At 42.3% G+C, this 26,537-nt stretch overlaps 2 protein-coding genes and 1 long non-coding RNA gene across 4 annotated transcripts in view; 2 read left to right on the top strand and 1 right to left on the bottom strand.

Annotated features, from left to right (window-relative positions):
* The window catches only part of foxo3b (forkhead box O3b), a 31,889-nt gene extending 16,641 nt beyond the window's left edge, over nucleotides 1–15,248 (top strand). Inside the window, exons 3-4 of the mRNA XM_077711419.1 lie at nucleotides 10,584–12,028; nucleotides 12,322–15,248. Coding sequence (XP_077567545.1) covers nucleotides 10,584–12,014 — 1,431 coding nt within the window. The 3' untranslated portion in view covers nucleotides 12,015–12,028; nucleotides 12,322–15,248. The remainder of the gene's footprint in view (nucleotides 1–10,583; nucleotides 12,029–12,321) is intronic.
* Nucleotides 15,249–16,594: 1,346 nt separating this feature from the next.
* On the bottom strand, nucleotides 16,595–18,949 carry LOC144192379 (uncharacterized). The gene is made up of 3 exons (XR_013325107.1): nucleotides 18,775–18,949; nucleotides 18,316–18,436; nucleotides 16,595–16,685 (listed from the first exon to the last, which is right to left on the bottom strand). It is a non-coding gene; the product is annotated as an uncharacterized LOC144192379 (long non-coding RNA).
* armc2 (armadillo repeat containing 2) lies at nucleotides 18,923–26,533 on the top strand. 2 transcript variants are annotated; one of them, XM_077711440.1, is made up of 17 exons: nucleotides 18,923–19,694; nucleotides 19,760–19,832; nucleotides 20,229–20,391; nucleotides 20,480–20,612; nucleotides 21,861–21,925; nucleotides 22,028–22,129; nucleotides 23,227–23,414; nucleotides 23,478–23,580; nucleotides 23,649–23,863; nucleotides 23,991–24,136; nucleotides 24,206–24,305; nucleotides 24,410–24,680; nucleotides 24,739–24,861; nucleotides 25,171–25,284; nucleotides 25,354–25,486; nucleotides 25,936–26,093; nucleotides 26,171–26,533. In XM_077711440.1, exons 1-17 carry the CDS (start codon nucleotides 19,477–19,479, stop codon nucleotides 26,278–26,280), a joined length of 2,415 nt encoding a protein of 804 aa, XP_077567566.1. In that variant the 5' UTR covers nucleotides 18,923–19,476; the 3' UTR covers nucleotides 26,281–26,533. The 2 variants fall into 2 exon arrangements, with proteins under 2 accessions (XP_077567566.1, XP_077567565.1); XM_077711439.1 differs by having other exon boundaries at nucleotides 21,858–21,925.
* Nucleotides 26,534–26,537: the final 4 nt, after the last annotated feature.

Raw genomic sequence — 26,537 nt, 5'->3', positions numbered from 1 at the left:
CCGAGCAACCCATGCGCACACACGCACGCTCCGAGTGACTTTAGCCCAACTCGACCCAACGACTGAGCCAGCCACTGACCCACTTAGTGAGAAACAGAGCACCAGACGGACGGCAGACTTTCTACTGCGGGGCATTCTGGGGGAAAAAATGAAGAGACAACAACAAACGATGCATGTGCCCGGGCAAAACACCAACACACGAACATGTTTGCACAAAAACTTGAAACTGAAATGCGATTGCCTGATTTTTCCAAAACACCTCTTTTACCTCAAGTAAAACTTTATTGACCTAAGCAAAACATTGCCTGCACAAACACTGTATAGCGTTTATGTACCTTGCGCACACAATCGCCCAGACGGGAGCCGTTGCGACGTTGCAACACAGAAACTTCATTTGTCGCGTGACCAGACAAGGGTGCAACGCGTCGGGCGCCCTAACGTAACGCCACCACTTCCCCTTTTTTTGGCCTCTATTTGGTTATTTTTAGCAGACTTTGGGAGGCCACTGACTGCTGACTCCATGTGTCATCAAGAAATTGCTGTGGTTGACTGCAAACAATGTCATCGTGAACTGGCACTTTAGTTGACAAAAGGACATTAAGCAATTAATGAGTCAATCCCATTAAAATAACGTTGTTAGCAAAAATCAAATCAAAATTTGCCTCAGAGGGAACATCTGCTAAAATAAAATACACAAGTGGTTCTCAAAGTATGGTACACGTTCTGCCAGCAATACTACATAAAAGTTCTGAATTAAATAGTCAAACTGAACAAACCCAAAGTACATCTGCTGGCCTCATAAGGAAGTTAAGGTGCTGCTACATCTCCCGTCAGCAAAAGGCCCACCCTGCCATAAAGTACTTTCTTTCCTCTCATTCCGCCTCCCACCCACTCTACCCTCTACAAGGACTTGGCACACAGCGGCATAGGGATTACCAGAAATGTCTTCTTTCAAAAGCACCGAACCCTTCAAGCTCCACAGTCACCTCGCAGTGTACGAGCCTGTGAAAGAGAGCGACAGAGCGCCTCTGAGAAACAAAAGTGGGTGAAAAGAGAGAAAAAGACAACGAGGATGTGGTTCGAATTGAGCGATTGCTGTACTTAGCGAGTGGGACGGGTATGGGCAAAAAGAAGAAACGCCGAAAAGCAGAGAGATTTGGCCTACTGCCAAATAAAGTCAACTTTTGTGTGGTTAACTGAAGCCAAAAAGAACAGAAAAATGCCGACTTAAACTAACAATGGGAAAAAATATGCTTTTGGAAGAGTAGCAAAACTCCATTTGTTTTGTAATCGGTGAAGTACATTCGTATAGCCAGTCAATCAATGTTAGGACTGAACCCATCTGCTTGAGTCAAACTCAACAAATATATATGGAGTGTAATCAGCCTTTTCAACGACCCATTAACCCTGATGAGGATAATCGGAAATGGATGGACGGAAGATCATTTGTTGTGCGCTCACAGCGCTTAAAGGTCTATGCGCCAGATTAAAGTCGTCGGGTTGGCGCAGCTGCAACCTTCCACTCTCGCAATCCTCCATCCAGTTTTCACTGTCCTCCCTTAAACCCGCCCTTAATAGCCTGTAATGCAGACATGCGCATCCACGCCCTCACCGTTTTATCAAGCCAGATGAGGGTCGGGATAAGTGTGGCAATGTCATGAAAAAACTCAACTCCCAAGACACCCTCCTAATACATACACAGTGCAGCTCTATTAATAGCATAGTTTTGCGAGGTGATATGAGGCCACCTGATGAGGCAGGCGGGTTATTTGTGAGGTTGTGTAAGGAAATTGCAAACAATAAAGACAATGGCCAGTGTGTGTGACTGTGTGTGTGTATGTGTAGTAACATGTTGTCATGTATGAAATACAGCACTAAGCTGCAAGTGACCGAGAGAGTCAGTACAAAGACGAGGGCCTCTCGTGTCTCCACTAATCACTGAGGGACCTAGAATGCCCATAAATATAGCATCCAGCCCCCATAACAAGGGGCTATTTAAGTTCACGGCTCACTTGAGTCTAAAATAAATACCTGATAACAATATACAGTCTGCTTGGACTTCTAATGAAATTCCATTTTGGTTGCCATGGCGCTCAAGTTCACTTCAAGCTGCGAGGGCCCAAAGGAGGTGCCTTGTGCATATTTAACCGCTTCGTACTTGGAAAATAAATCACGCCCTTTAGTGTTTGGATGATTTTTTGGAGCGTTTGAGAATTCTGGTTTAGTTGAAGTCGGTTTGATCTGATTAATCCAGCCTAGAGAAGATTTGTGAATTCTTATCTGTAGAATAAGACATACCAACATGGTGCTACCTGGGTACCTTCTGAATGTCTATTTATGGAAGCATTTCTGTTCGGAAGAGAGCTGAGGTTCCCATCACCTTTTTTAATGCTCATAATACGCTTAGCAATACTGTGATATAGTCACGCACACGCAGTGGTGCGTATATCATGCACCCTGTTCATACTGGACACTTGTGCGCCCACACAGACTAGTGAACCGGCTTAACTGGATTTTAAAGGGAGTGATTTAATTATAGACTATTAGAGAAAACAAAGTTCGCAGTGAGTAAGCAAAAATGCACAATGTCTGAGTTGTGTCACCCTTTTAATGTGCTCACTAATTATGTTTACGTGCAACTAGTAAGAGGAAAAACAATGAGAGAGAGGAGAAGGCTTCCTTCATTTCTCCCTGCAGGAAGTCATGTGCCTCCTCAGAAAGACTTGGGCGGAGCCAAATGAAAGTAAGTCGAGGCCTCGCTGTTGCCAGGAGGAAAGACTCCAAAGGGCCTTTCGGTGTGTGTGTTTCAACTTTGTACATGTGTGTGTGTGTGTGTGTGAGCACACCATACATGCTTAAACACACTTGAGACACTCAGTAGTGGTGCATACTGTACAGTACAGTATGTTGTATTTGGGAGGGAAAAACTTTTGACTTTCACTCTGTTGCTCAGCTGGGGAGGAAAATAATTGGCAGGCCTGGAAGTGCTGAAATCAGCACATAGATACACACACACTTGCCTCTAGTTTAACATTTGCCGTGGGTGAAGTAAATTTAAACAATCTGGACTGAGTGAGGTAGATACAGTAGGTCAAAATTGCATATGTAGATCAAATATGCAGTACACTAAAAAAACAGGCGAAGGAAGGAAGCTATTAAATTCTTCCTCGAAAGAGTCTTGAACGCTATACGTTGTCCCATAATTGCAGGGTTTGTGTCTCTACTTGCACCACAAGGCTTGTATTTTTAACCCACAACTAGGCTTTTCCTTCAAGTTTATGAATGCAGTATTATCCAGGGAGGTGGTAAAAATGTTACCATTCAGGTCTCCTGCATTTGAAGATTATGTAATGGGTGGGATTGTACTTGGAGTTGGCAGGATTTCACATGCCTATATATATCTTTAGAGTTTCAAACTTGTGGCCCGTGGGATCAACCGTCATTTGGACAAGAATGATGAAAAAAATCTTGTACAGTTATTGACTCTGTTGACAATAGAGACAGAGTAAGACAGAGGCTGATACGACTGGAGGGTCAATTTGCTATCAGTGGCATTGTAGGCCAAGATAAAGCTACCAGTTGATATACATCCCAACTACCAAGTATCATCTGGCATACAGGCTTTTGGGGGTAAACGAGCAAAAGAATGATGATAAGGTGAAGAGCTCAGATAGAAGGTTAAGTCCGATGGTCAGGGTGTCCGATTATGATATCTCTGCAGGGGCCTCTTACTGTTGGAGAAACGGGAAGAGGCCCCCCCTATATTCGCTGTGCTGGGCCACAAGAGGCTGAGAGGAGGGATTATGAAGCCCATCTGGCTTTGGAATGCCTTTGGGGTCTCCAAAAGGAGCTGGAGTGCTTTGCCGGGGAGAAGGTCATCAGGTTACCAACACCACCTGCTTCTCCATGATAATGAATGTACCAATATGTTTTGTACAAGCTTGAATGATGGTAAAAGCAGGGAAATGGGAATCATTGAAGACCATATGGTAAGACTTGTCATATATGTGTAAGTTGGTGTGTGTACTGTATCTGTTTTTAGCATCATTAGAACGAGCCCTAAATGCCAGCAGGGCCTCAGTGCTAATTCAGACCAGATGCGAACTTCTCAACTGCACCAGTCGCACATGAAAACACACACTTACACACACAAATGCACACATGCAAACAGGAAACGGCATGTCCTAAATTCCGACCTATAAAACTAAAAATTTAAAGCTCCTGACTTTGTTGACCAGCATATTGAGATGTGTATAGTGATCATCAGTTTTTAAAAGTTGATGTTTACCAAGAGACCATGTGCAACACCACACAAAACTACATTGCGTGTGCATGACCAAGAGAGCCGTGTTGTGGAAACACAGAATAAGAAGGCGGGATCTCGCTGAGCGTCGCCATACATGTGCAAAATGGCGTCACCCATGCATTCTGCATATGGCAAATGACATGAGGGTTTATAAACATCCTAAAAAAGCGATGATTCAGCGACTCGGATGAATTCAAGTTTGGAATCTGATCTTGAGTTATGTGGAGACATTTTTCAATAAACTCTGACCGTCCAAAAGTACACTTATGTAATCTTAGTTGATGTTATTACTATACTAAGAATACAAACAGATTAATAGACATCTAATAGTTATTCTAAATGGGCACTCAATAGTTGTTTGAGATTGGAATAAAAGTTTCACTATGTCCAAATAGCATATATACAATATATATCTTCAGCATAGTTATCCTCATAGTTTCCGTCTTAAAAAAAACTTTTAACAGGCGATTCTGGAAAATCAGTTTGACATTTCCAGAAGGGCAAAAGAAGAAACTCCGTTTTACAATCTGGAGAAATGCAATGTCCTACATGGTAACTCAAAGCGATCCTTTAATTTGAACTGAAACTAAACTATTTGTCCTAAAGTTACCTTAGTAGTTCTCCGAAAAAAAGCTAAAAAAGCTCTAAGTGGATACACAAGTATGCACCCACGGTGCTGCATGGTGTTAAGTGTTACGGTCATAAACCTCCGTCCACCTCTCTCCAGGCTGTCTTAAAACAACCAAGCCTTTACTCTTCTTTGACTAATTTGTTCATTTAAAAAAGATATATATTTTTATTTTTAAAGAACAAAATCGATACAAATCAAATACATGTTAAAACCATCTTTACATGAATCTACCAATCTATGTTGGGAGCAAATTCCCCCATCTAAAAACTCATAGCCAATACCTACTTATGTAATTCAAGCGGATTTTTGTTTGCTAGAGTTAAATTTAAAAGGCAAATTGATGATTCACTTGGGTGAGGCTTTCACCTTGCAGTCAGTTCTGCTTGGCTAAGATAACAAATCGTCTCAAGACTGCATGGTAGCGATTTTCTTATCTAACCACAGGCACTAAAACACCGTTCACCGCTCATAAAGTGTCCCTTTAACCTGGATACTTCTGCGCTGACACGCCACCGCCAAGAGCTTTTGCTATTCTCTGGAAATTGACGTCATCTGTAATGAAATCCTCCCTCTTTGCTACTCGGTCGCCTCTGGAAGGAGGCGCGGTTGGCTATCTCATTTAACACACATATTCCTCATCTGGCACACCTTGACTCCCCACCGGAATAGCAACATTCCCATTTGGGATAACTATGAATCATTAGACTGCCATCCCCTCACTAGAGCCAGCACTTCATCCTTCTACACATCGATGCCGCTAGAGATGTCATTAATCATGTAGACACCCTGCTGAGGGTGTCCTCTTACACCTCCATCCTTGTCTTAAAAGGCCCCGTCTGTGTATGTAAAGTGGCGGTGTTTTTTTAATGATTTTTTTTGCTGTGTCGCCAAGAAAATACTTTGTATCTCATTAAGCCTTCCGTGAACTTTTCCACATTCCAAACAATTCTTTGCAAGAAGCGGTACTAAAAATACCTTCATAGACAAATCATTTATCTTTACGACATGTTGCACAATCCACAATAGATACCATTTGGCACTAAAGCCCTCCCGTCAAGTTCCGTGTCCATCTTATTTTCACACTAGATTTATTACTTATGGACATTATGTCCAAGGGCAACTTGTTGCTCGTGCTTTCCATTAGTCCTGACTCAACTTGTGTAAGAGAGTGTGGCAAATGCAGAGCCAGTGAATGCTTGAGGACACCATGTCCCGAAACGCCTAATAGGGATGTCCCGTGTTGTCCCGAAGCAGAGTACACACAGTATGCGCATCGGTGATAAACAGTCCTAATTTGAAACAACACAAACACACACAGCTGCTTGATTCAATGCAAGCGTATCATTACAAAAGTTCACTGATCTATCATATCATTATGGATTTTCCGCATAAATGTCATTGCATGTGTGTGTGTGTGTGTGCTTGAGTTTAATCATCAGGTCATATTCTTCTAAATAGCTCCCATCAAAAAGACACTTGACCCAAAGATGCGTGACGAGTCTGCACTGTTGCGATTGGTTGTCGGAGGTGGGCCGGGTCGGCCAACTCCCCCACCTCGGGCCACTCACTGGAGGAAGAAGCGTAAACACACGCACTTTCCTTTCCTGAGCATGTGGTCTTACACAAGGAGAACACATGGAAGAAGGGGCTGACATATTTACAAACTGTAAATTAAATAGTAGAGAAGAGAGGAGCTACATCAAAATGGCTTTGCTATATACACTGTCATGTTGAGTTAGGGAAAATAAAAAGAAAAGCTCTTAGAAACAATCATTTTGGTTGTTTAAAATTTCAACAGAAAGTCTTCAAGTCGTGGGACTAATGTTATAATATAACTGTTTCCCTATAATTGCACATAATCTTTCTTTTTTTGCCAAGAACTATGTTTTTGATTGTTTTCTACGTATTGCATCTATTTGATCCAATTCAAGCGCAAAATTCCCATATGGATTCCCACAACACCGTCTTTTCGCTCATGATTTTTTTACTTTCATCATGTACATTAGAAACGTCCGTTTTGGCAGAGAACCATGCATTTAATAGTCTACGGAGGAAATAAGGGAGTGTACGACAGAAATATAAAGGGAATGAGGCAAAGCAGGATTCTTTCTGCCAAACCTAGAATCCGCTTTTAGTGTATACGTCAACACAAGTGATGACACACACACAACGCGCAAACGCACAAATGATTGTCGAGAATGGAATGTTCTGTCTGCAGTCCAGAGCTCAGGGCAGCTGGAACCTGGACACGGTGTGTGTGTGTGTGTGTGTGTGTGTGTGTGTCAGTGTGACCACAGTATAAATAACCACGCTGGCTCTGCAGTGTCAACTGAGGCAAAGCTTATTTGTTAAGCGTAGCATACGTGTCACATATGTGCATTTTGGCACTTGTGTGCCTTCTTGGAGACCACCACTGTTACATTCAAGGAATTTTTATATTAGCCCGCCTTTTTCCCTCTATTATGAAACATTTTTGCCCTTAGATGGCCTTGCTGGGTGGAAAAATGTATTCTAAAGTGTATTTCTAAGAATGTTTAACTACTTTATCAGCGTTATTGTATTACGATTGGGTGCAAATGAACTTTTTAATCTTACAGAAATAGCCAATGTATCTTTTATACAGCAAGTTACTATTTTGGGCCATTTAAAAATACTCATTTCATGACGATATGGTGTTCACATCTGTGGACATCGAATTATCAGTCATGTAGGCATAGAAATAAAAAGAAATGTCTACTTTTATGGATGCCAGTCCTTGCTAATAAATGTCTAGTTTTGTATTATTGGTCAATATATTTTTAATAATGGAGGAAAACGCCCAATTTATTATAACTATGGCGTGTTACGATTGTAAACAAACGTGAGAGTCGGTGTGCGCGTGCACGTGTGGCAGCTGCGCCGTCATAGCCGAGTGACACAGAAGCCTTTTTGTCCATCGGCAGCAGCAACATGTGGGAACAATCAAAGGCTGTCACGCAAAAATTTCCTCGTCACTCTGTCCCTACTTTGAAGCAGTGGTACGTTTGAATGACGCCAAGGTGGGAAATCTCATTTGTGGTGTACTTTTTTTTGTAGTGGCATTACATCAGCTCCTGCCGCGCTGGTTGTCGTAAATGCGCGATAAACGAGCGCCGGGGTAGAGCTCTGCGATTGGGCGAGACAGATTCAGACATCTCGTCGTAATTGGATGTAGCCGTGCGAGCTGCGGTGCAGGCGATTGGTGCGGGGAAATTGGATTGAGGAGAGGCCTGAGACGGTGTTGCAGTGGGTTTCATCAGCCAGCAACAGCACACATTTCAACCTGGAATAATGCAGTCAGCGACATCTACGGTTTTAGTATGTTGTCCAAGAGGTGAAAGGCCACGCTAGTGCTTAACTGTCCTTTCTTATTTTGGCTCTGAGATTTGACGTAAAATAACAAGTTTATGCTACTTTTTGCATGCACACTTGACATTTAAACCAAGCAGGTGACCCGAGTATTGGTTGCTCAAGAACACCCCGACGCGCAGCGTGTTATCGTTTGTTATGTAAACCCACACGATTAATCTAAGGCGAATGTCAACACACATGCACTGCACGCTGGCTGGCTCAAAGGAACACATTGTGAAACTGAAGTCCTTTTTTTCAATTAAACTAGTCTTGCTTGAGGCACTAAATAACACTTGTGGCATACTTTTATGATGGGTTGGCGCCTAAGGCAAATCCAGATTAAAAACTGAAACAGACCATTAATATGTCCTACTGTTCTTAGCTGTGTCTTCAACTGACTTGGTGCCATTGACATTAAAATCTTGATGATGTTTGAGTTGCCGGAAAATGCAATGTGACCTTAAAGAATAGATTGGGGAATACTAGGCAACCTTGTCAGGAGCCCATGCATGTGTGTTATTTAGTGTTAGAGTTTGGTAGGCATGAATCAGAGCTGTCTCAGCTCTTTTTATTAATGGGATTTGGAAATTGCTCAGAGGAGCAAAACAGTGGGATACACACACCCACATAGTACGCATACACACTCAGTGTGTACAAATAATAATAGGTTTACCCCAACTCAAGCCAAATTCTTACAAAAACAATAACTGGAATTATAATGTATAGTTAAGGAGTTTGGGCAGGATATATTTCAAGTTTGTTTTTGGATATCGTCACAGTTCAAATATAAAAAGAAGAGGGAATTTCTCATGTATGAGTATCGGTCGACTCCTAATATTTGTCCTCTAGGGGTTTGTCTTTGGCAAGCGTTTAGCAAGTGATTTTTATGTCATCTCACCCAATAGAGCCGCTGAAGCATTTCATCGAAAAGAGTTTCTGTGTGAATTTCTTTTTTTTTTTTTTAACACTAACACACACCATGTGCGCCATCAACACCTCTTGCACACGCTTTCACTTTTCACCACGTGTCAATCACAGATGTTTTCCTGCAAGAATTTTTTTGTCTTAATTCTCCCATATTATGTGACTCCATTAGAATAATGCAAAGTATTATGCGCCTCTGTGAGTGTGTTTATGTTTTAAAATGTTGGTAAATCAGACAACATTATGTCATGCCTCATGAGATACAGCCAAAGAATAAACACTAGGTCTCTCTGGTATCTCATCTTACTGCACCGCACTGAATAAACACACACATGTACACACTCACACACAAACGGACTACTCATAAATGTCCTGCAATTATTTTATGGTTTTGTGTCAGACAAAAGTTGGATTTATAGTCTTAAAAACACTGCGAACAATACTTTCCACTGGACCACCTTAAACACACAAATATGCATGTACATGCACACAATGTTCAAACACAGAAACCAGCAGAGAGCAAAAAAATGTTAAGACTCTGCCCACACCCTATATTACAAAGAAAAAAGGATAATTGAAACCCGCTTGTTCCTTTTGGGTTGCCAATCCAAACCAATCCCAGGAAAGACGGGAAATTTCGTGGAAAGCAAATTATTTTCAAACTATTTTGACTTTTTGCCTGTTTGAATTCGGGGCTGTTAAACTATACGTCGGAGGAGGGAAATACACAACTTTGTTTCAAGGCTAAGTGTTGAGCATTTACCACAGAATGAGGATGAAGGACAGAAAAGTAAAAAACATAATAATGAATTAGTCAAAACTGCTGAACCGCAATGGCAGTCATGTGTGCTCACTTTAAACCACTGGGTTTTCCAAGTGAAAAGAAGCAAGGGCTTGATCGATACGTGGTGGCACGCTTGAGCACACATGATCCGTTTCTGAGTAACGCCCTTTCGCAACAGAGGGATCCTTTGTTTATAATTTAGGAGACACTTGATTATAGATCATTTCAACACAAAGGCCTTGCCTCAAACAATGTAGACATCTACTCAGACTGGTGGACTTTTATTCATCCCTGTCAAGATTGTCATAACAAAGGCTGTCTTCCATTGTTATGTCCAAGCTAACAACAACTGAGATCAGTGCTTTCTCCCTAAAACCAACAATTTATTGAACACAACAAAAGCTAGAAGAATCCTAAAATGCCAATGTTTTCCCAGCCCACAACCACAAATGCCCCTTATACTTATACAATTGAAAAAAATGTCTTTGTTACTTCCCGCAACTGAACAACCAATCAATATTGGTTAAGCTGATTGAGCAAGTAATGACCAATTCCCTTTTGTATTGCAGAATTCCATCCGGCACAACCTGTCCCTGCACAGCCGCTTCATCCGTGTCCAGAACGAAGGAACGGGCAAGAGTTCCTGGTGGATGATCAATCCAGAAGGAGGAAAGGGCGGCAAGGCTCCCCGTCGCCGCGCCGTCTCTATGGACAATAGCAACAAGTACACAAAGTCGGCCCGTGGCCGTGCCGCCAAAAAGAAGGCGGCGCTACAAGCGGCGGCAGCCACCGCCGGGGACATCAATGGCGATAGTCCCTCTGGACTTTCTAAGTGGCCGGGAAGCCCGACGTCACGCAGCAGCGAGGAGCTGGACGCCTGGACGGACTTCCGCTCCCGCACTAATTCCAACGCCAGCACAGTGAGCGGTCGTCTTTCACCTATCCTAGCCAACCCGGAGCTGGACGAGGTCCCCGACGACGAACCCCCTCTCTCGCCCATGCTCTACTCCAGCCCCGGCCACGCTTTGTCCCCGGGCAACGGAGCCAATGGGAAGGCCGCACCCGCGGAGCTACCCCGCCTGGCGGACCTGGCCGGTACAATGAACCTGAATGACGGACTCGCAGACGAGCTGATGGACGAGCTGGATAACATCAACTTGCTTCCAAACGCTTCAGGACAAGTCACAACAAACGGGACCTCCGGGTTCACGTTTGTCCCCAAAACCAACGGGTTAGGTCCGCCTTCCCCCGTCGTCACGCCTTCATCCAACGCTCCTACCAATGGCGGAGGAAACTACAGCAACTCCATCTTTGGGTCTCACGCACCAGGCTCTTCCTTGCGCCCGTCCCCCATGCAAACCATCCAGGAGAATAAGCAGACGTCGTTCTCCGGCATCGGCACTGCCCGCTTTGGTAGCGTGACGCTACAAGATCTTCTAAACTCCGACAACCACAGTGACGTAATGATGACCCAGTCGGACCCTCTCATGTCTCAGGCCAGCGCCGCCGCCGTCGTGTCGCAGAACTCCCGCCGTGGCCTCATGCTCCGTAACGATCCCATCATGACTTTCGGAAACGGCGGAGGGGTTCAGGGAAGCCAAGGGGAAACCCTACAGAGCAACAACCACAACAACGCTACAAGGTCCATCAACAGAGGCCTGAATCTAGCCAACGAGGTGAATATCCTGACTAGCGCCAAACAGCAGATCCTTCTTTCACCCTTGGGAGGAAACGGCTCCTCCTCCATGCAGATCGACACATCAATCTTCCTGAACGGGGCGGTAAGCGGCAACGGAGGCGTCTGCCAAGATCGCTTCCCCACAGATCTGGACTTGGACATGTTTAACGGCAGCTTGGAGTGCGACATGGACTCGATCATCAAGAACGAGCTGATGGACGCCGATGGACTTGACTTTAACTTCGACTCCCTAGTCAATATGAACGGGGTCAGTAACTTCACAAGCGCCAAGCAGGCTTCTCAGAGCTGGGTACCTGGCTGAAGACCACACTCGAGGTATTTCTCCTTCAATTATATTAACTGACATTCCCTTCCTTCGTCCTTTTTAAATGACAATCTTTTGCTCAATCTAGACAAACAAAACTTTGATTCCAAATGAAGATCTATCACTTGAAAATGTTACTTAGTTGTCAGTCACTAATTACTACTTAAGGGCTTCGGCGCCTTCTTGTGGCACCTTTCAGCATTCTTGAAAACCGGCTGTTGATGTAGTATGCTTCTTGTTCGATGCTCCTCGTAAAAACAAAACAATCTTGGTTGTATCATCTATTTTTCTCTTCTTTCCTCAGGTCCAAAAACACGCCCCCTTTATTGCCAAAACCAGCCATCAGCACAACATCCAACACCAACCCTGTGTTTACACGATAAGCACTTGTCTCAAGGAAAAGATCTGCCGGACTTTGAAGCGATCCAAGCCCTTGTGAAGAGCCTCTTGTGAAACAACAACATAAAAAAAGGCACAACAAACTCTTGAATTATGCAAGTTTCCTCGTGCATAAGGCTCTCAAAGAGACGTTAGTCATCAGGTTGGACTACAAAGACGAATGACAAACGGGTGAAAGGCGTGCTTGTTCCTGTTCAAACTAAAAAGAAACTCCCGTGGAGGAACCGTTGTAAATCTGAACCAGTACGGTTTTTTTTTCTTCCTCCTGGGATGTCGTATTTACCTCCGCTTTTTAAATGTTCAGTGTTGTTTTTTCAGATTCTCCGTTAAGGGACAAAGTTTCTGTCAAACTAGCGTGTGTCGTTCACAACTAATGCCACGCACTTTCTACGTATGGCTTGAACAGAAAAGTTTCAATGACTACACGTTGAATTTTTGACTTTTGCTTTTTTTAGAAGCAAAGACAGAAAAAATACGGGAAGAAAATCTCACTCGTGTATTTGTACAGTTGGAGAAGGCTTTCGAAATTGTTTATCACAGCGTATAATGTAGCGAAAAAGTGAATATACCTGTGTTTTAGCGATGTGAACATTTCCACAGCATTACAGGTGCTAATGTAAAACAGTGTTGAATCTTGTCCTCGGGGCACTTTGTGCATTTTATTGAGTTTAGTTTTGGAATTTTTGTGCCGTTCTGACCCTCGTCCTGCAAAACGCCTACAAGAACTGCAGCCAAGGCCATGTGGGGAGAGGCTGACCCTGTGCATGATGGGAGGGGTCGCAAGCCATTTCTGTCCTCCAGTAAAACAATAAGCTGTCTCTCCTGTACATTGCCAAATTACTTGAATCGAGCAGTAGGATATGCTGGCAGCCAAAGTCATAGCACACATATGCACACAATGTTGAAACACACACATAAACACACACTTGGTCAGATTGAAGAGAAATTTAAGGAACGTGTGCAAAGTGCTGGTCATCAGCTTGTATGGAATTTAAGAATGCTCAATATGTGTAAAAAATACTCAGGGGAGGGAGGCTTATATTTGAGAGGTATTTTCATCCAAGTACACGTTTCCTTACAATTCATGTATCAGTGAATATTTGTGAACTTGTAATCTGTGAACTTTTCGGTCCAAGATTTTGAAGAGGAGGGAAAGATACAATGTCAGGAAAGATTAGGATTATGAACGTGTTGGTCATTTGGGATTAAAATGAAAAAATGAGGGTAATTAAATTGTGGAAAAAGTAGTCATTTGAGGGGGATGAAGTCATGGTAAGATCTAAAAAGGTATGCATGCGTTTAGAAGAGTTAATTGTTATTGCACAACATTTTTTGTACTGTTGTTGAGAAGCACAGCAGGTGCTCGAATTTACCGTTTACAGCAGAATTTCTAGATGGATGCGATTCATCGTTTTTGAAATTATTCAAGAAAAGATGGATCTTCTTAAAAATTGAACTTCTACATTGCAGCTAGACTACTTTTCAGGGCTTAAATCCTTCTCAAGGCATGACTTTTTTTTAACCCTAAAAAAAATTGGGCTTTTAATGTCATGGGAAATTTCCTCACAAGACTGAAGACATTTGTAAGATATACATAATTATTCCTCTTAAAATTATGACCAATTTTCACAAAGTGTAGTTTCTTAAGTTTAGCGGTGGGTTTGGTCATCATGAGATACTTTTTTTAAAATACCAAATAAAGTACAGTTTAATTGAATCTTTCATTCTCCCCAAGGAAAGTACTATTTTGTTCCTGGAAAAAAAATTCATAAGACTACAACTTTTCTTATCACACTTCCCTCGTGGCACTATTACTTAACCTAATCTCCAATCCAAATCTATTTTTTTTCTCTTTTCCGCCACACACACACAGAAATAAGCTCCTCCCCATGTCTGCATGCCCCCCTAGTACACATTTGATGTATTTATGCATAATGACCTATGTGTGTGTGTGTAAAATCAATGTACTCACCAAACGAACGTCCTTGTCGTATTTTCCCTCGTAGTACTTGATCCTCGATACCTCGCCGAGGTAGAGTTGAAGAAGTGTTCTGATGTGCCAGGTAGAAGGGAACACTGTTGCCAGCATCTTGGAGGCCCTGTTGACATGAAGGCTTTCAACCCTCTGTATATAATAGTGTACACGTGTATATATACAATTCTATATATATAAATATATATATCGACAAGGCAGAGGAGTGCGAGTGGTGTTTTTGAAGACTAAGTGCACGACTAAGCTGTAACCACTCAACTCATTGCAATGGTGCCGTCCCTTGACAGCAATCGTAACACTTGTTAGTGCTCGGACAACAGTGTTTATATTTGCGAAATCAGCAGCACTTGAACCATCCTCTGACTTTGCTGCGCTCATTATTATTACTGTGTGTTGTCAGACAAAAAAACTCCTCCTGTGTGTTCAGTGTCTTTTTTTTATATGGAGAAAATCCTAACAATTTAACTGCTTACCATTTAAGATTTGAATACACTGACTGTACAAATGTAAGAAGAAACATACCTTTTTGTCCAGGGGCTGCCGAGGCGTTGACGTTTTGTCTGCTTCGTTTAGCTACCTCCCACAGACAACTGCAGTGCAGAAAAAAAGAGAGAAAACCACTAAGAATTATGTATCACCTCATTTGTGTTTTTTTGTAATAAAAAAGGCCCCCTTCTGTACATCCCTGGTCTTTTTAGCATTGTTCTCTATTATTAATCTTCTTGACGTTGATGTTTGTGGGTATTCTTCCTGTGTTCCCTTTTTTTCTGGCTCTGTATTCTAGTTTGTATGACAAATGGTGCACATGTAAATAAAGCTTGGTGAGGTACCATGTGCTACTTGTCTCGTATTTTGTCTATGCTTGGTTATGATTTTTTTCATATTAAACATGGACGCAATACCACATTTATGTTGAAATAAAAATTACAATACTATACAATTGCACTGAATTGCTTAGAAAAAACAGTCATATTTTAGTGTCTTAAAATGCTGATTTAATTGTGTGTTAAAAAGTCAGTGAAAACAGCAAAACTATCTTGTCTGCATTTCTGTGAATTCACTACAAAATGAATGATTTTTGCTGTTGTCATTTTGCTGCACCTCTGATTGACCCGAGGAGATGAATAACTTTCTTGTGGGCGTGTTGTTGTCCACCACGAGAGTAACTCCTTGTTCCTCTCACGTTCCTGGAAATCCTCTTACACAATATTTGTTTATGCGCCCATAAAGACACTTTAAGAAGCCAACTGGTTGGTCCCTGTGGAACTTCATGGAAGACTTTTCCAGTCTTCTTATTTGAGAAGCTTTAAAACAGACATTGGGACCCACGCTTGTGCAAAAGTAATGTCTTGCCACTTATGGAATGTGTAACCGTTAACTGTTTCCTTTTGCGTGTCCTTTGGTTCTAGCGCCCTCATCAATAATGCAAGCGGCTGAAGGCGGAGCTAATTGTTCCCTACTTAGGTTTCCACCCCATGACATAGGATAAGACACATCTGCTTGAACAGAATGTCCCAAGCAGACTAGTTACGCCACTTCAAGTTTGCACTTGCTATACAGCAGGGAGAGCCTGGTGCATGGGTTTTGTTGTTATTGTAATTGTTTTTACTGGGCCTATTGTTCTTGAAAAAGTAAATAAAGCCATGGCTTGACTTGATTTAGTCCACCAACATTGAAGTACATTGGCGTCAATACATACCGACGAGCCAATTCATCCATCCGACGAGGTATATCGAGCTACGCGCCGAAGACTGACAACTGAGTCGGTAATGTCTTTGTGCTGCGAGCGTCGTGCACGCGCATGCGAGAGTACTGCAGTGGGATGATGTCATCAGTGTATTTGCTCACTCCAAGAGCCCGGCGAAGAGTGCCTGATTGCACGAAGCGCGTGCGGCAAGACCGTCGACTTGCCCGCCAGACAAAATGACACCAATTGCCCCGTGCGAGCACGTTTCCCCGAGAATCACATCCATCGCGGGTGGTGACGTGTGAGAATGAGATGTGAGGTATCGGTGTGAAAAGTGGCATAGGTGAAGTGCGATGAAATGACAGAAATACAGTGTGCGAAGGGGAAGTGAGAAAGGCTGCCATGAGCTGGGAAACGGCGTCGCAAATACGCTTTTAAAAGAGCCTTAAGATGTGCTGCAACATTTTCACATTGAACAAAAACATTGATTAAATGTACCTTTCTTTTCTCACTGTCGGATGAATGAGGTTACAATGTTGATGATGTTGGCACAAATGGGACTGGTCGCCGATACATCAGGGGTCAACACCTAAAAAAAAAAAAAAAAAAACAAGAAGGCGTCAATAAAGCAATTATTTTAACTTCAATATGGTGCATTTGAGTTGTTTTGTCAACTAGGCGGTTTGGCTACCATCCCCCTTTTTGCTAGTGAGAATTGAGCTCATATGCACACAAGGTCAAGGTCACAGTGTACCATGCATCAGTATAACTTGTAGGGACGCACACAAAAGTAGTGCTGGGGGCAGCTTGCGCGCAATCACCGATGCCGTGCGAGCGTGGAGAGAATTACAGCCGGCGCTCGCAGTTAAAAGCAGCAGGCAGAGAGCGTACACACTTTCATTACTGCCATTCTTCACCTTTACTGCGCTCTTCTCTTCCCTAGCTGTTAAGTCAAATAGTGGAGACAAAGAAAAAGCTAACATGTCACCAAGAATGAGCCTCAAGCGACAGAGACTGTGTGGACTGTTAGCGACAAACACTAATGTAAGGAGTTCCACCACAAAACGAAAATGGCAATTTACCTTCATGTCACTTGGACTAAATTAACACTTCTTTAGTTTAATGAGCACTTGTCACCCACATTTTCTCTGTATTTTTTTATGTATCCTAATTTTGAGACGAAAACATGTTGTTTTAGTTTGACATTCCCAGTTATCCTTTTACATCTTGAATTCTAAACGTATCGTTTTACAGTGGTCGTCCTTGTAGTATTTTTTTTTTTTACAAACACTTGTTATTTTGTATCAAGTCCTCCTCCAACTACACTTTGTTGTTTTTCAAACTAGCTGTGCTGCCTTTCGCCCTCCGTATTTTTTCCTAGTCTGCACATTCAACTATCCCATCTGTGTTGCATATGTTTTTTGGGGTTTTTAGTGTGTGTACATCTGAGTGTTTATATTCACGGCCATTCAAACATATGGCTTTGCTATCATACTTTGTTTGTGAAAGCGTACATGTGCGTGAGTTGCCTCCTATCCTTTTTTCCACATAAAAACAAGTGACGATCAGTAGAATACCACTAGAATATTAATTCTGTGACTGCCCTTGACAGTGATAGACATTCAATTCAATTGAACTGGCATTGTTATAACAAAAATACCGAAATAAAGCAGGTGGTATGGAATGGTTCACGTGAGTTCACAGTTCTCCTGAGTTGAGCCGAGCATACTGAAACCCAACTGCATCTGAGCTCTCCTTCTAGTTTCCAAGGAGACGTGTCACCTTCTTTCGTGACGTTAACGGTTAACAGTGACGTGAGCAGTACTTCATCTTCTCAAGTACCACTTTAGTGATCCCACATGATTGACAAGTTTAGTACCGTTCTGTCAAAGAATGGCATCTCACCCCACTTTCCGATTGGTTGTTAGAGAACAGGATAAACTCCTTGTGATTGGCTCCACAGGGCGGACACTCAGTCAATCAGGTACATTGTATCCAAGAGACGAAAGCATCTTCTACTATTTAAATCTGACATGTATTTCAGATTTATAATTTAGTGGAAGAAAGGGGAAAAGGGGATTCATGAGAAGACAATTTGATGGTGTTTACATTTTAAATTTGACCCTAATACATTAGGTGATGAGGACCTTACTTGAGCAGAATAGGAAAAAAAATCACCATGACTATTTTATGTCTGTTTGTGTTTGTGTGGTTCATACTTCTTATGGTGGTTCGTGCCGATGGCTCCACAGTTCTTAGATCGAGGGTCCAATCCCAGGTTCACATCTTCCCGATCTGAGTTTGAATGTTCTCCCCAGGGCTTGCGTGGGTTTTCTGCATCTGGTAAGTGGTGGAATTGATATGAAAAGACTATTTTAGTAGTTGTACTTTTCATCTACACAATCTGTTCATAGATCACCCTAATAATGGGATTGTATTGTTTTGCACTGTGTCAGATCTATCAAATAGATTTACTTCACTTTGTACAGCATTTGTTAAAAAAATAAATAATTATTGAAACTATCATACCCGTTTGATGTATTGAAATAAAGTAAGCTGTTTCACGATACCATCCAATATACTGCAAATCCAATATACTGCAATGCAATCTACAAGAATTTTAATCCAAATATACATACATAAATAAAAGATGGGCAATATTATGAAGGCAGACTTACGGATCTATTTTTTCTTGTTTGTTTGTTGCTCATCTAATCGTGTTTGGTGCACATCTTGATTTGTTTGTCATTCTAACATTGTCGTTTCACATGTGTACAACAACTTGATGACTAGCGTGGTCGCGTGTGATGACGTAGTCCAATAGCGCAGACTAATTATGACGCCAGAACTATCGAAGCCGAGTCCTGGCACAAGCGCAATATCAACAGTTGGATTCTCTATTCTAAATATCCTTATATGTATACTAAAATGCTCTTTATTTGGCAGAATTTTTAAAAGTTTATAGATTTGCATTCATGTGCCTTTTTCTTTTTTGTTTTCTTTTGGCAACAGGAATACTTTAAAGAAATATACAAACTTAACGCAAAGGACTTCGCGGACTTTTCTCTGCATTAACAGTAGGTTTTCACTGTTTTCCTTTTTTGTAACTTGACAGTTTTTTGGTTTTCATTCTACTTTACTGTCGAACGGGAGCGGATTCTACCGTGTTTGTTGTGCTCGCAACCACAGCAACATGTGGTCACCATGGCGACGCAGCAAGGAGCGTGGGACTCCTCGTTTGCACGGCGTTGTCATTTCCGACTCACAAGCAACCCTTCTTCCCTAATGAAAGCATGCTTGGAACGTAAATATATCAGGGACATTTTAATCATGCAAAACTAAGATAGTTTATAAGCTTTGCTGACCTCAAGGCGGCCAAAATGGGATCCATGGAGAGAAAATACGAGCTGTGTGGGCCTTTTCTGCCGAGGAGGCACCCCTCATTGAGGACTAGTGCTGAGATTGTGGGCGAAGCCAGAAGGATCCTCCGAACTCAATCCACCCAGAGGCCTTACACCCCCCAGGATGCAAACAGGCACCTTTTCCCATTAAGCTCTGTTCGTGCAGACCACAGCAGCAGACCTTCTTCTACCTTCAGGTTTGCCCTCATCCACCATTTTTGTCTTTAAATACAATTCACTCACTGTTTTCTCCAATTTACAGTCTCCACTCTCAGAATTTTGACATTGGCGACTCCAGGCCAAATTCGGGAACTCGTCTATCGCCATTGGAACATGTGCGTAAGATCACACCTCACCTTTAATGAACACCTAGGTTGAATAATGCAACAGGTATAGAGTGGAAGATGAATGAACACCTAACTCAGATTACTTTGCTGATGAGACCAGTTAAAACAATGCAGAATATAATGTAAACAGTCAATGATAAATCCCATTGTTTGTATTGAAGTCAAATAGAGCTGTGTTTACAAATGTGACAAGTATAGATCTAATTTTCCTATGGACTTGATTTACAGCAGCAAAAAAAAGCATATCTAAAACCTATTGATTTTCAACTTAAATATTAAAGAAAAATAAGTTCAACCTTAACCCAACGATGAACTTCTACATGGGCCAAAAACCTCATTTGACATTGTAGCTGACAGTACAAATGTGTGTTGTTTCCACACCAGAAGAGAAGGATTTCCATTCCCAGCAGGGATGACATTTCAAAGGCATTGCCCAAACCCCCCGATGACCCACTGGACACCAAAAGAGGATTGAGGCGAGCACGGGCACGTCTTTTCAGGGCATCATCACTCACCACGTTGCCTCCCTTACCAGCGCACACAGATGGCGAGGAACATCTTTGACCTTAATTAACATTCTCCACATCTGGACAAAGATCCAGTTTGTGTTCATCAACATCTTTTTCTGTGCACAGCATCCCAAGAAAGATTCCATCAAGATCGGGTCAAAAAGTTGCCGTCTGACCTGGCTTTCGTCTGTGGGGATCATAAAGAATTCTCCAGTGTGCCTCCTCCATTGGCCACAACACGCAGAAGTCAGAGTGAAAGGTACTTTTTTTTTCTTCTCTTAACTTGAGCCTGGGCTTCCATCATGGTGACATCCCATAAGGAACGTGAGATTTAGTGGCGGTTAGATTACCAGAAGGCAAGATTTTTCCACGGGCAACCTCATCAGCCGTGACGGGATGAGGGTGGGTGGGGTTATAACTCTCTGCTGTTCCAATCCATTCGTATTGATTGCTAGCCAGGTGGGGGTAACCAATAATAAAAGCCATTTTGCACAAAATATCAGAATGTTGCCTGCAGCCTAGAAATGCAGCAATCTTTAAGAACTTTTTTTGTTTTTTTATGACATTGTTGAGACATTTTTTTAAATAAACCTTATTTTTGAGAGGCAGTCTAATTTTCTCACTGCCAGAAGCGGTCACTTTCTGCAACACAGCATGTCAAACTAGGATAAACGTCATCCTTTCCAATGAGCCTGAACAGAATAAACAATCTAAGAAAATTACAGTTGGATAGTAAGTGGAAAAAAAAATCATGTTCCTTCCAGCCCCAAGTCGAAATCAGCAAATGTTTCCTTGCACTATCAAGTTTAGGATCTTTTGTTATCAGCACTATAAGCAGAACCCTAATGACCGCTAATAGACACAGACAAAAAACATCCAATGGGACGTCATTTTATAGCTCTAAATGGTGACTTTATTAGATTTAGATGCCCATTTGGGCAAGCTTGGCAGCTCTATGCATTATAACTGCAGCAGGCGGTTGCCAGGCCCAAGACAAGGATGAGATCATCCCTCTGAGAAAAAAGCCCCGCTGACGGGACCTGTAATCCTATCACGGACAATTCACTCTCTGAAATTGTGCCAAAAACTCCCACTTCGACAAGCTGGTTGTCATATTTTTAGGCCGCCCTGAGGTGTCATAATATCTGAATCTCACAATTGTAAATGATCGCGTGTGTATATGTTCCGTCACAAAGCGTAAAGAGCCTCGGCAGAAGCAGATCGCTTGCAAAGTTCAAGTTATATTTCCTGTCTGTTGGAAATTGCGGTTAGAAATGCGCAAAGGCGACAGCAAACATTCACACGCACACTAGGTCAGGCTGTGAAAAACATGTCATAGCATCTAGAGTTGAGTAGAGTAAGGGTAAGTTAGTGTTGGACTTTTAGTGCAACAGGGACACCAAGTGGCTTCTTCTAATAGATCTTTTTTAATATGTATCAGATTCAGGTTTTTTTTTAATCTCATTATAATATGTATACTAATGTGTTGTCTCATTGTAAACAGCAGATTATCTCAGTCCAGTATCGATAGTGGAATGGGAAGCGCAGAAGGCCCAACAAGAACCAGATCAGGTGACCTTTATTTCACCTCCTTTTTGGTTCTGTCAAATTTGCTGCTGTTTTATTTTAAAACCTTGAACTTGTGAACCAAGCGTGTTCTCTGTGTCTCGTCAGATTTGCGTGGGAATGGAAAGAACAACAAAAACGCCGGCGCAGATTCACGCTGGGAAACCATAGCGCCGCTCCTGCAGCAGTTAAAGGCCGCAGCCGCTGGCGGTAAGAACGTTGCAAAATAAAAGAAACGCAGGGGGTTTATGAAGCGAAGATCTAAAATTGCCGATTTACGAGCAAGTCTTGGCAAACTAATGCCGCAGAACGGTTAAGCCCGCTCGACCCGACACATTTAATGGCAAACTAACATTCCAAGTTGACTATTAAATATTGATTTCATCCAAAGCCTTGTGAGCTCACGTGTTCAGAATAGCAGAAAGGCGTCCACGCTTTGAATTCTGGGAATACTTTTATTATTTTAGGCCGAAAACAAGAAACAGGCCCTTTCTCATTCCTCTGCATGCAGATTGGAGCGGCGCGATTGTGCCGCTCCATTTACCTTCGGAAATTTCCAAGAAAAGGGAGGATGTTATTTTGCAGCTCATGTTTTATTGACGGGCGGATTTAACTTCAAGTGCATTGAGCTGAATTCAATGCTAAACGGGGTTCAGATATTTAGGGGCCGTTTACACGACAATGTTTTGTGGAGGCCAAAATACAAATGTAGTAAACAATAACACTCTAAAGCTGGGGTAGGGAACCCATTGCTTGGGAGCCATATGTGGCTGTTTTGATGGGTGTATATGGCTCTTGCCTTTTTAATCATACATTTTCTTCATTAGACTCTTCTGCATGCATACTCTCTCATTGATACTCATTGATTAGCGACAGTGAAATAATGTTCTCAAAATAATTCATACTTTTTTTTTAACTTTCAAAGTGGTGAAATGACTAATAAATGCACACATTTTCATGTATTTTTTACTTTTAAAATCTTAGTAGGACTTTAAAGGAATAATGTTTGAAAATATGAATTGTTAATGGCTGTCTTTGTCAAAAAGGTTCCCGAGCCCTGCTCTAAAGTGAGTTTCGGGTGACACCTGACTTCCGTACATGTACTAATAACACTAAAATCTACAGTTGCCAATGACCAATAACCTTAATGCTCATGGCCAATGCATGATATAAATCAAGGGTCAACCCTATAAAGGACTCCAGCCAATGATTGACTCCCCTCATGACAGAAATTGTTGTTGTTGTTGTTTAAATATGGCCTGAGTAGATCAGAAAAATGCCTTTTTTTCTTTTTTCAATCCTTCCAGACAACTGCCAGGACTTGGCGGACCACTTGAGCGACGTATGCGCCTCTCTTTACGACGCCTTGGCGGAGGCGGCCATGTTGGGCCCTCACCGTTGCGAGAAGCGATCCAGTGTTCTGCGAACACTCTTCCGGCTCATCGACTTGAACTCGCCGCGACTCCACATGCGCGTCGCCGAGTTGTGTCTCGCCGTAAGTGATTATTGACACGATATCGCTGATATTTCACTTAAAAAATGTGGGCTTTCTTCTCAGTTGCATGTCAGCGGGAACAACCTGCTGAACATCTGCAAGCTGGTCTTCCAAATCAGCCGCAATGAAGCAAATGACGTCCTATTCCATAACAACTCGGTCCTAGGTGAACAAACCTCGACAAAACATTTCAAGCTACAAAAATCACCAGCCAGGATTTGTTTTTCTTTCCAGACTCTCTGTTGGGTCTGATTCTACGCGAGGATATCATCACATGCGGCGAAGCACTCTTTTACTGCGCCGGAACGCTGAAATTTCTTTCGGGGAATGCCGTCGTCGTGCAACTCCTGCTGGACAAAGACTGCATGAGCGTGGCTCACCGCTTCACCCAGAAACTACGAAAAGTGGATGATGAACACGTGGCAATTGCTGGGCACATTCTTGTTCAGGTAGGGCAGGACTTCAAAAATATAACTTAAAAGTGATAGTTTTACACAAAGTTTGTCTTCATGGATTCTGGAAGTGAGTGGCAATGGCTCTTATCCATTTGACCTTTGACCTTGATGACATTTCCAGATAACAGCCACCTTCCGAAACTTGGCAGACCACACCAAGGCACGTTCCCTTTTTGTTTCTCAATCCACAATGTCAGAGCTTTGCTTGGTTCTGCAGCGCTACCAGGCGGACCGAGACGTGTGCACTAACGTTTCAAGGATATTCAGGTAAATCGATGCTTCTTAAACTGAACCAACATAGTCTAAAAACTGTTTGCCCTGTTCTTTACTCCTCAGTAAACTCTCCTCATACTCAGAGTGCCGCTCGGCTCTGGCGCAGACCCCCGACTGTTACCAACTATTTTTAGGACTCCTGACCAAACATAGCAGAAAACAGGTAAATCAGGGATCACCATATAATTATTTTCGTTTCTCTCTCTTGGACATATTAGCATTAATAGCACTGGGCAAAATAATAATCACCTCACCTTATTCTCGCAGGACTTGGTGGTGCGTGTCCTTTTCACGCTTGGTAACCTGACGTCCAAAGGAGACGAGGCGCGCCGCCAGCTCTTCCAATGCAAGACGTTGGCGGACACTCTCCTTCGGCTGTACGCCGACTACCAACCGAGGGAAGGGAGCTTTTCCAGGGAGGCCGAAGACGTCCTGGTCAAACTGGTCCGGGTGCTCGCCAATATGTGCATCCATGAGGACGCGGGCGCGGCGCTGGCCGCCAATGACGAGTGCGTCCGCCTGCTGATGGAGACATTGGGTGAGAATGTGGACTAACATTAATACCGGATGGGACATAATTCAAACTTTTTTGGCAGAGCTGAGATCTGTAGAGGAGAACGAGGAACTGATGGTCAACGCAGCGGCCTCCATCAACAATCTGACGTTCTACCATAAAGAAAGTTCAGTGCTGAAATGCAAGCAGCTGGACATTGCTCAGCGTGAGTGCTAACATATGAGTTCAAAAGTCATTTTTATACCACTTAAAATCAGTAAAAACATCAAAATCAGACTCAAATATTTGCCTAACTGCTTTCCATTGAGAAAAAAAACACCAATTTGTTTTTAAAAAGCAATATTTACAGAAGGAAATAGCCTCAAATTAATTAAAAGTAGTAGGGGGATGAAAAAAACGACTAAAAAAACACCCTAGGGCTGGTTGTGTGTTTTTCCAAATGCACGCTAGTGACGTTAGTGAAAGTGAACCAACAGCTACGAGTAATTCTTATTTGCCCTTTTTGTCAAACAAGTCATGCTGAAACTGCTGCTGAGCTCCAACATGACCGCCATGCACGAAGCCACCCGCGTCTACGGGAATTTATCGCAGTCCAAAGACGTGCGGGAGTTCATCATGCACAACAAAGGTTCTTCCGACAACTCAGAAACACCATTTTTTTTGTAAGGAACAAACTTTGACAAACCTAGCTCACCAGTTTACAGGTTCGTGGTGACACTTCTGGACTCCAAGAACCCAGACGTGTGCTTCTCGGCCTCCGGGGTCCTCACCAACCTGGCCCTGGACCCTCCCAACAGAGCCTGTCTTTCAATGGAGGGAGCTGCAAACAAGTAAGAATAAAAAATAACATCATTTACATTATATAAAGTGGAGCAGGGGTAGGGAACCTATGGCTCGGGAGCCACATGTGGGTGCATCTGGCTCTTTGCTAATTTGTGAGCTAAAATATGTAATTCGCTGGTGACAGAACTGAGATATTACATCTAGAACTGCTCTAATCTTCATTTTTTTGCAGTATACTCTTCTGGAATGCATCCTCATTGATTAACAACAGCATAAGAATCTTTTTGAAGAAATATTCATTTTTTCCACTTTAAAAGTGGTGAAATTACCCAAAAAATTATAAGGCACTCGTTTACATGTATGTATTTTGACTTTTAAATTTGTAGTATGGCTCACAAGGAATAACATTGGAAAATATGGTTTGTGGCTCTCTTCGTCAAAAAGGTTCTGGTGTGGAGTATAATTCCATAATTTGGTGTGTGTGTGTGTGTGTTAGGTTGACGGATTGCCTGAAAGACTTGGGAGCGGGCGACTGGCAGTTGTCGGCTCAGCTGTGTCAGGCCTTGTGGAACATGAGTGGTGGAGACGCCCCAGAAAAACTGTTGGACATGAAGGACCGGCAGTCACTCTTGGAAATCCTCAAATCCTATTTGGGTTAGTTGGAGGTCCCTAAAAGTTGGAATGTAGCATCATTAGAAGATAAAAAAAAACATTTTCTCTTCTCTCAACAGATGAAAAAGTGGCTGTAAAATGGGCAGAAAACAAGGATTACAGTAAAGCATCATGGGAGTTGGACTTCCATCCCGTGGCACAAAAACTCTTATCACACTTTGAAATGTGAATACTAATATTATAATGTAAATGTAATGTGATGTTTTAGTTGTGCTGCCATCTTTAAAAATCTTATCATGTGACTGTTGTTTTGAAAGCACTTTAAAGTCCATCTTTACATAACTTTACAAGTTTGCACATTTATACTATAACAAACGGTTGCTTTTGCGCGAGTCCGCACATAATAAAAAAAAAAATACCAAGTCAGCTTTGTATTCCTTGCTAAGCAAATGTTTTATAGACATGTAAATGAATAAAAGGCATAAA

This window comes from Stigmatopora nigra, unplaced genomic scaffold (assembly GCF_051989575.1).
Source record: "Stigmatopora nigra isolate UIUO_SnigA unplaced genomic scaffold, RoL_Snig_1.1 HiC_scaffold_26, whole genome shotgun sequence".
Classification (NCBI taxonomy): Eukaryota; Metazoa; Chordata; class Actinopteri; order Syngnathiformes; family Syngnathidae; genus Stigmatopora; species Stigmatopora nigra.
This window is presented reverse-complemented; position numbering and strand designations above follow the sequence as displayed.